This window comes from Rutilus rutilus (genome assembly GCF_951802725.1).
Source record: "Rutilus rutilus genome assembly, chromosome: 9".
Taxonomy (NCBI): domain Eukaryota; kingdom Metazoa; phylum Chordata; class Actinopteri; order Cypriniformes; family Leuciscidae; genus Rutilus; species Rutilus rutilus.
The window spans coordinates 18,519,713-18,530,033 of NC_140223.1; the positions used below are offsets into that span (position 1 = coordinate 18,519,713).

Here is a 10,321-nt window from a genome sequence, read left to right on the forward strand (position 1 = left end):
TATTTCCCATTGAGTGCTTTTAGATGTATAAACCGGAATATAAATATAAATTAAAGGCCGTCAATAAAATAAACTTTTACACTCTTCTCCTAGCAGCTCCTTGCAGCTATTTTAAAATCCCCTGGTCTAAGAGCCCCAATTTCATTCGCAACTCAATTTTGACAAAATATGTCATTGCATCTTGCTTTTGAACGCCACTGTGGATGCTCATCATGTCACACAAATACGCTCTAATACTTGACTGCTCACGTAACAGATATAACTACAAAACACATGTCTCCAACCATCTCACACTCATCCTAGTGTCTTTACTGAGGAGACAAGCACACACATGCACAAATGCACAGACACAAAGGGGCCCTGAAAATAATCACTGTGGAGATTGAAGCTTATAAAGCGAGCAAAGCACACACACACACACACAAGATCACACATAGAGCTGTTGTTCAGGCTGGGGTCCTGAGAGTGGGGTTCAGAGCAGCCAGTGTCCCGTCTGGCAGGAAGCACTCTGCATTCTCAGCGACGTGCCTTGAGTGGACAAATCATGCTGATTGTGTGGGAGAGAAACCCAAGATGAAGGCAGAGAGGGAGGCATCATGCAAAAAGACAGCCGTTCCTTCACTGTTTCTTCTCATATGGCTTCTCATCTTTTCCGTGGCAGGTAAGACAACATCATGACTTTTCTACGGTTCATGTTGGGGGAAAACTTTCTAAAGAGAAAGAAGAAAAAAAGTGTACGCTGTTGTCAGTTTCACTTTTCAGTGTGTTTTGTTTGTGGGTGGCTGGGTGACACATATCGCAAATAGAGCGACCAGTCAAGTTAAATTAGGGCACTCAATCAAACTATATTTAAAATGTGTGTTTTGCTTTTTTTAGAAACATTGTCTAAAAGGTATGGATTGTAATAGTAAGGAAATTAAAAGACAAATTGAATTATTACAATATTACGCAAACGCTCAAAAATGAATATTGCGAAATTGTATTTTTTTTAAATGATCACATCACAGACCTGTTTTTTGCATTTTGGCAAAAAAAAGAAAAAGAAATCATGCTATCTTTCATCTCCATCCATGCATTAGATTCATTTTTAATGACGCATTTGTGCAAAAAGTTCAAACAGCAAGTTCAGAACAATCACAATGGCATGAGTGAGTTGACTATAGCTTGATGAAATCACATTCTCTTAAAATCAGGTAAAGATGTGCCAGGAAAGGGAACGAATGCAAGAACGTGTCCTAAACTAAAGCCTAGTCTTCCTCAGAGAGCTTTGATTAGCAGAATCACTGGGCCTCACTGTCTACATCCCCCCATCCACAAAAGAGCATGTCTCTTGCACAGCTGCCCCTGATTGGAGGAGAGCGAGCCCACAATCCAGACCTTTGTTAGCTCATCCTGGCAAGACCTCAGCACTGAGAATTGTTACCACAGCGATTGAGCCATGCCACGCTGACTCGCGCTGCCCTGGCAAAGCGGGCAAGGACATGTTGGCTCACACAGAAGCAATAAGCACAAAGATGTTTACCAGCAGGTATCTCACTGGAGAGTTCAGGCAATGTGTTTTTGCACTTCATGCTGCAAAAAAAAAAAAAATGCAGCCAAAAATAAGATGTTTTATAAATATTATAAATGAATATAGAAATAATTGTATAGAAGTATTTTATCAAATTTTAGTTAAATTGTATTTTATATATATATATATATAAATAAAATATTATAATTAATTAGATATTGATATATTTGATTCAATGTATATCCTATAAATATATAATATAAATATTTTATATATAGACACACACACATCGAATACTACTATAATTTATATGAAATAATTCTTTAAATTATTATTAAAAATCTATTTATATTTAAACCCTTGAGGTACCATTTCAAATGTATTAAATTATCATAAAATATTCAATATCTTAGTTTTAGACGGCATACTTCCATCTTCCACAACATAGCTACGCAATTTTAAATACTTAAAGGGATACTCCACTTTTTTTGGAAATAGGCTCATTTTACAACTCCCCCAGAGTTAAACAGTTGAGTTTTACCGTTTTCGAATCCATTCAGCCGATCTCCGGGTCTGGCGGTACCACTTTTAGCATAGCTTAGCATAGATCATTGAATCGGACAAGACCATTAGCATCTCTCTCAAAAAAGCCGTAATGATATGACGCAGCGCCTGAAAATAGGTCTAATAGGTTAGACAAACTTAGTCCCAGTCACGTTGGAAGTTACAGAGCTGGGGACTATTTTTAGGCGCTGCGTCATATCATTACGCCTGCTGGACTCATGGTATGGCAGCAAAGTTTCTTGATTATTACGGGGGAATGAGAGTATAGTTCCTAGCCATATCAGCCTAGAAAATCACAACTTTTCATTTTCCGTCGGTCTTAGTACACAATGTAACTACAGAAGAGTCAAGTTTTAAATAGGAAAAATATCGAAACTCTTTGGTCATTTTTTTTGAGAGAGATGCTAATGGTCTTGTCCGATTCAATGATCTATGCTAAGCTATGCTAAAAGTGGTACCGCCAGACCCGGAGATCGGCTGAATGGATTCGAAAACGGTAAAACTCAACTGTTTAACTCTGGGGGAGTTGTAAAATGAGCCTATTTCCAAAAAAAGTGGAGTATCCCTTTAAAACAATATTTTGACTTGAGTCAGAGAGACTCATTTTATTATCAATAATATTATTAATAAAGTAAGCATACTTAAATCAAATGTAGGCCTATATTTATTAATTTGTCAGAAATGTTCATCCAAAGCTACTTACAGTGCATTCAGGGTAATTTGTCAGTATGTAAGTGTATGTAGGGTAAACTGCGGGGCAACTTGTCACATGCTTTACTCTAGTGAATATTGTTTCAGAGTGGGTTTACAGGAATGTACAGTTCATTTAACACACACACTGACCTTTTCCGACAACGAGCTTTAGCTCCACTCTAATGTGTCTGTTTGTGGATGTATTTACAGGTGGGGTGAACATCAGCAGCCCGTCTCCTATAGTGCGAGGAACACTCGGAGGCTCAGCTCTTCTCTCTGTGACCTACACCAGCACCAGCTCTGACCAGCCCGTTATTAAGTGGCAGCTGAAGAAAGACAAACCCGTCACTGTGGTCCAGTCCATTGGCACGGAAATCATTGGGAACCTTAGGCCCGAGTACCGTGGTCGAATCCTCCTGTACGAGAACGGCTCCCTGCTCCTGCATAACCTGCAGCTGTCTGATGAGGGTGTGTATGAGGTGGAGATCTCCATCACTGATGATACCTTCACTGGGGAGCGATGCATCAACCTAACCGTGGATGGTAAGACAGGCATGGACATTTCATCTACAGTGTGTGAAGAGCAACTTTCCTTATTCATGTTGTCCTGTTCTATCACAGTTCCAGTGTCCAGGCCTTTTGTTCACATGGTGGCCTCATCCGTCCTGGAGCTGACTGAGTTCTTCATTCTCAACTGCACTCACGATAGTGGCACCAAACCCACTTATAGCTGGCTGAAGGGCGGGAAATCCTTGACCAATGACTCGCGTCTGCTCCTGTCACATGACCAGAAGGTCCTGACCATCTCCCGTGTTGTGATGTCAGATGATGACATCTACAGCTGCAGGGTGGAAAACCCCATTAGCAGTATGAAGAGCCTGACGGTCAAACTCACTGTTTACAGTAGGTGTTGAGACTGCAATGTCACATTCATGCATGAACCATGACCTGAAATGTCAAGTTAAATTTTGCTATGTTACATAAAGGATGAAAACACAAACAACTTGTAAAGGATTATAGAAAAAAAGTCATGGAGAGATGAAGAGCTGCATGGAATGTGTCACAATTACGCTGTGTAGTGTAAGCCACAAAAGAAAGAGATGAAGAATTAGAAAAAGAACACATTAAACACTGACGACAATGAACACAGAACTGGGGAAATTAAGGGCTTAAATACACAGTGAATGATAATTAACAAAACAAGGAACAGGTGTGAAACTACTTGGCAATAGTTACAAACAAGAATGGGAACTCTGCCAATCAGAACAGTGAAAATAAAACCAAAACAGAACATCACCTTTACAACATGATTTCTTTTTTCTTTCTTTTTTTTGTAACATTAATTATAAGCATTAGGTACAGTATGTGAACAATCTTTAAAGAAGTGCAGCCAAGAAGTGCACACATATTAGCCGAGCATGCCTGCTTAGTAAGGAAAAAAAATCATAATACAGTGCAATGCATAAGTGAATACACCCATGCTAAAGTTGACTAAAAAGAGGAATAAAAAATCATATTTTGGAAATTGAACTTAATGCCTTAATTTAAAAAATTAGGAAAAATCCAACCTTTAAAGACACCAATTTTCTTTGTGAATGAATAATGTATCGTAAATAAATAAATGTTCTTCCTTAAAATACATGGTGCATAAGTGAGTACACCCCTATGTTAAATTCCCATAGAGGCAGGCAGATTTTTATTTTTAAGTATTTTTTTTAATTTATTTTTTAGGATACTATGCATCCTGATAAAGTTCCCTTGGCCTTTGGAATTAAAATAGCCCCACATCATCACATAGCCTTCACCATACCTAGAGATTGGCATGATTTTATTTCAGTTAGCCTAAAAGCTAGTTTGATTTGCATTGAGAGATGATCTTATGGAAAGTACCCCATGCCAATCTCTAGGTATGGTGAAGGCTATGTGATGATGTGGGGCTATTTTAATTCCAAAGGCCAAGGGAACTTTATCAGGATGCATAGTATCCTAACAAAAAAAAATTTTTAAATACTTAAAAATAAAAATCTGCCTGCCTCTATGGGAATTTAACATAGGGGTGTACTCACTTATGCACCATGTATTTTAAGGAAGAACATTTATTTATTTACGATACATTATTCATTCACAAAGAAAATTGGTGTCCTTAAAGGTTGGATTTTTCCTAATTTTTTAAATTAAGGCATTAAGTTCAATTTCCAAAATATGATTTTTTATTCCTCTTTTTAGTCAACTTTAGCATGGGTGTATTCACTTATGCATTGCACTGTATATAAATATATTTGAAAAAGACATAAATAAATAAATAGAGGCGTTTCATCCTGTTCCAAAAAGGTTCTTTGGACCGCAAAGGAAAACCTTTGGAGAATCTTTTTGTAGCTCTTTTCCATACAACAATAGTTCACAGAGACTACAAGTGTCAAACGCCACATGGAACTAAAATAAATAAATAATTGAATAAATAAAATGGTCCATATGTCTTGTGCACTATTCCAAGTCTTGCGAAGCAGTGTTGATATTGTTAACTACAACTAAAAGTATAGGTTTCAGTAATTGAAATAAAGCTGAAATAAAATAAAGTATAACTAGAAAATGTACAGATAGAAATGTACTATTATTTAAGTACTAAAATTGCAAAACCTAAAATAAATTTCATAAATCTTTATTGAAATATTTCAATGAAAGGCAAAAATCACAATAACTAAATAATTCTAGTTTAAGTTTTAGTCATTTTGTTAAATTTAAATGAAAACTGAATATATATAAATCAAATCTATTATAAAATATAAATAAATATTACAGTAGTATATAAATCATACAAAAATAAAACAAACTACCAAAGTCACATGAGTCACTTTAATAGTGTTTTTGAAGACTGACCAGTCATAGTCACCATGAAAAAGAGCAACACATTTTTCACAAAAAAAAAGAAAAGAAACACAGACAAAAAGCAGCACACGGCTCTGAAACAACATGAGTGTATATGTAAATCATTCATTTTGGATGAACTGTCTGTTAATTCTGGCTGGTTGTGAGTGTTTTATGAAAAGGGCTGATGAAGGAGAGTGTTTACGAACAAGAGTTTTGCTCCACTGGAGCTCAGCTGATCCTTTCCTCCATCTACATCTCCGCTTGCACACATTTCTGTCAGAACACTGAGCTCAGCGGGGTCCTGCATTCCCTCTGCACAGTCTACCCTTTAAAAAAAGTCCCCAAGTTGCCCCATTCATTCTTGCACTTGGTATTCCTGGCAACCTGTGCAATCAATCTTCCATTTGAGGTCTCCTTAATTTGGACATTGTCTACAAAGTAGTTTGGTGTTTCAGAGCACTGTTGTTTTTTTTTTTTTTTTAGAGAGAGGGAGGAAAGATGTACTATGTCAACCTGTTTTCTCCTTTAAAATTTTGCAGGACGGAGTTCTCTATATATCATCCTCTCCATGGGAGGCATTTTCTTACTCATCACCTTGGTGACTGTTTGCGCCTGTTGGAAACCCTCCAAAAAGTACCAGCTCTACTATTCCTATATCCATTCTCTTTGATAAATCTAAAGCAAGCCACAATAAATCTCAGCAGCTCGTACTGTTCTTGTAAGAAAAGTCTTTGTGCTTCAAATGTTAGGAGGCCAAAGTTCCACAGATCAGATGAAAACAAAGACCAAAGCAACTGATTAAATTGGAAAGAACTCGTCTTATACACATTTCGGTTTCTGTTTGTGCACTAAGTTAACATGATATTGCATTTGATATTTCTAGATATTTTGATATTTCACAGTCAGATATGTTGCTAACAAAAATACATTGTTATTCTTTCTACAGAAAAAGGCAACAGCTTGCCAGACAGAGCAGACAAAATTTAGCAGAGCAGAGTAACGACAATCATGATGGTAATTTCGTTAATTGTTGCAGAATAACTCTGTTGCAGATAAATCTCCTATTTTAATATTTTAAAGGTGCACTCAGTAATTTTTCCCTCATTAATTTTTTTTTTCACTTATAATAGTAAAAATGTTTAAAATTATCTAAGTTATTTTATTTAGAGTATTTATTTATTATTTATTTATAGTATAATATTTTGAATTGGCTTTTTATTTGTATATTTTCAGTTTTCGTTTTAATTTTACTTTAAGTTTTAGTAATTTTGTTTCGAGCTATTGCTATTTGTATTCGTTATAAAAAAATAAATAAAAAAAATTAGCTTTAATGTATTTTTAAATTTAGTTTTGGTTTTAGTAATTTTAGTACTTTTTTTAAATTTACATTAATTGCCAAGGCAAGATCTCTTGCCAAGGCAAAGTTTCAGATTTTTTGTTTTTTAAGTTTAAGTTTTTCATTTAATATTCATATTTTATTTTATTTCAGATTTATTTTAATTACCAAAAACGATTTTATTCGTTTTAGTTTTAGTTAACATTAGCAACAATAGAGTAATATCAGTTGCCAAATACTTTTATTTTGGAGTGGGTCGCCTCATGGAGGCAGCTAGCCTGGCAAGCCAGACCTATATCAAGACATGTTAGGTCTGGCAACTCACTATTGGCAGGGCTCAATCCGAGGGGCGGGATAAACGGTTGTCTCTCAAAATCCCTCTGCACGCAATAGGATAGCGCTACAACCAATCAGAGCAACGAAGAAGGCTAGTTGGTATATTAAACTTTTGCCGTATCCAGTCGGCAAAACTCCGAACACATCTTCCTTTTTTTTAAATGACTTAAGTGCCGTTCTTTGCTCTTTTCTCTTTACTCCAAGTCCTCCAGCGTCGCGGCCAAAGCCGATTCGAAAGACCGCTGTTCGCCAGCAGGAGCAGCCATTCTTTGTTTTCAAGTAGCAGGGAACCGTCGCAACTCTGTCGTCATTATGTTAAGCCCGCCCCGCCGACTCTATACATGATGTGATTGGCCTGACCTGAGTTTGGTTTTTCCAGCTCAAAAGTCAACGGAGAGTTGCTAGACCACCCTGGCTGCCGCTAGGGTGCGTCTAGATTTCTAGGCTAGGAGGCAGCCATTTTGAGATCACATAACAGCAGAATAAAACTACTCTGTTTACCTCTGTAACCTCCGTAATTGAACATAAATGAATGTCGTGACTGACTGTAAATATTTAAATCCTACAATGGCATTAGTTATTAGTTACATCAAATACTTGCTTTATGCTGCATCCACACTAGGTGTCAGTCCAAGGCCACTTTCATATCAAACAGAGCAACATTAAAAGTTACTGAGTGCACTTTTACACTTATTTTTTCAAATCAGTGTATAATACAAAGGAATTATTTGCTTTTTTTAAATTATAAAAAAAATATATTTTTATTAAATATTGAGTGTTCTCTTTACTGTAGTTGATATCGTGCCTGCTAGAAACTACTATAACCGTCGGAACCCAGGTGGACTATATGTCCTCAAAGAAACGGTAAGACATTATTATTCATTTTATTATTGCTATTGTTGTTGTTTTAATTTTTTCATTATTTTTACTTTTTATTATTATTATTATTTCCAGGATTTCCCTGAGGGAACAGATGAGTCTTCCTGTAATTATATCAATCCTACTGATCCCATCAGCCCACCTTGTTATCCCAACATGGCTCCACCTTCTGCACACTCTCCAGATGCTTATATGCATTCAGGAAGAAGATACCCCCGTACGCCCGTCCCCTCTCCTCCATCAACCCCTCATCCGACTCTCACTCCACCCCTCCCCTGTCCCCAACACCTGGGCAGCCTAACACGCAAGCCCCGCCCTCCAAGACTAAGCCCCTCCCCTCCACACGCAGAAGAGCTTCCAGTTGAACCAGAAAACAATATGCACTACCACAGCCTTCCCCAATGAGCAGGATGGATGGATAGTTTTAATAAATAGCTGTGGTTTCAATAAATAGCTTAAACTAAACTAAACCAAAAAAATACTATAAATAGAAGAATATAGCGTTTAATTTCAGCTATAATTGAGCATTATTGTGATCTGTTAGGGGTTACTGTAAATATGATTTCTTTATGCCAGTATTAAAATGATTTTATTCTTTTTGTCTCTTTTTTAATTTATTTTTGTACTGAAAACAAAAGTAAATCTCTCAAATAATATAAAATTCTGTCTGAATGTCTAAAACGACATAAGGACATAAAGGCTGCATAAGTATGTTACTTAATTATCCCTAGTCTGAGTTTTATGCAACACTTAACGCTTTTTAAGGGATTACTTAAGTGAAAAAACAGCATTTAATGGAAATTCTAAGTGTTTATGACGTTTCACTTAAAGAAACCCTTAAATAACACTTAAGGGTTTTTTTCTGCAACACCCTTAGGTTTAAGGGAAACATAAGGGCGAACTTAAGGGAAAATTACACTTAAGGTGCTTTATGCAACCGGGCACTGGTTTCTTCTTGAGACAAAACAATGGCACTGGCATATTTTAAGATATGTCAGTGCAAGTTGCTTTCAGTTAAAACAGCTCAAACATGCATTTTAGTCTGGGATTAGGCTTCAGCCTTGTCTGTGAAACCAGGGTGAAAGACACCAGCATTTATGTACACACTTGTCAAATTACACGTTTCAACCACCAGAGGCTCCCACATTACTATCAATAAAACATCTGCGTCAGCCTAGACCACAAATAGCCAGAAAGTGTTGTTTAACTAGGCTACTCTTCAGCCTTTCTTTCCTTGCTTTTTTTTCTGTAGAACAATAGAAATAGTTTTTAACGGAGTCACTTCATCTTGATTTACCGAGTAGGCGACACAAATTTTGACATTTTCTCCTTAATGACAAACAGTTTTACTCAGGTTTTGTTAGCTAAATACAATTTAAAAGATAATTTAAATAAAGACGTTGAATTAGTCAGCTACATTATATCTTAATGTTTAATCCACATGTTTAGAAACGCTGGTGACGTCATGAGATAAACAGCGCGCCACACGAGTGATACGACACGATAGTTCGAGTTAAGGTTATAGGCTGCGTCCGAAATCACATACACTCTTGAGTAAGTGATTACTCAAATACTTGTACTGTTTGTACCCTGCCACATATAGTATATGTCATTTCAGCTAAAATGAATCTCGGGCATGAACATTTGTTTTGCTTAACCTATTTATGTACAATTTATTTCTAAAAAGTGTAAACCTGTGTTGTTTACCTTTAACGTTACTACCTCTATTACCCTTTACAGCCCAGTTTTCAAAATTCTCTGTAATATGTGTAATTAAGTGCCATATATTCTTTCTTTTTAGACTTTAATTGTACATAAAAAGGTTATGCGACACTATGTGGCACAGTGCAAATATTTTGAGTGTCCCTTATTTTTCTATAAAGAACCAAGATCTTACCTTCCTTTGGTGGAAGTTGAAAACCCTTTTTACCACTGTCCAGCATTTCATGGACAGGTGAGCTAAGATATAAAGTAGGCCTATTTAGATGTAACAATTGGATTGTATTTGTAACCAAGTTTTTTTGTACTTTTAAAATGTTTTATTATTATTATTATTATTACTACATGCTTTTTTATGGGGGAAGGGAGGATCATAAAAATGAAATTGATGGTTATAAACACAAAATATAATATAT

The 10,321-nt window shown here is 36.2% G+C and overlaps 1 protein-coding gene across 1 annotated transcript; it reads left to right on the forward strand.

The window, feature by feature from the left end:
* Nucleotides 1-455: 455 nt before the first annotated feature.
* hepacama (hepatic and glial cell adhesion molecule a) lies at nucleotides 456-8,665 on the forward strand. Its single transcript, XM_084419076.1, has 7 exons — nucleotides 456-661; nucleotides 2,978-3,310; nucleotides 3,389-3,670; nucleotides 6,175-6,268; nucleotides 6,582-6,649; nucleotides 8,101-8,171; nucleotides 8,262-8,665. The coding sequence occupies exons 1-7, from the start codon at nucleotides 574-576 to the stop codon at nucleotides 8,589-8,591; spliced, it is 1,266 nt and encodes a 421-aa protein (XP_084275202.1). The 5' UTR covers nucleotides 456-573; the 3' UTR covers nucleotides 8,592-8,665.
* Nucleotides 8,666-10,321: the final 1,656 nt, after the last annotated feature.

Coding starts and splice junctions, on each gene's coding strand:
- hepacama (XM_084419076.1), top strand. CDS start 574: ATGAAGGCAGAGAGGGAGGCATCATGCAAAAAGACAGCCGTTCCTTCA. Junction 662..2,977: donor TCTCATCTTTTCCGTGGCAG/GTAAGACAACAT, acceptor ATGTATTTACAG/GTGGGGTGAACATCAGCAGC. Junction 3,311..3,388: donor CATCAACCTAACCGTGGATG/GTAAGACAGGCA, acceptor GTTCTATCACAG/TTCCAGTGTCCAGGCCTTTT.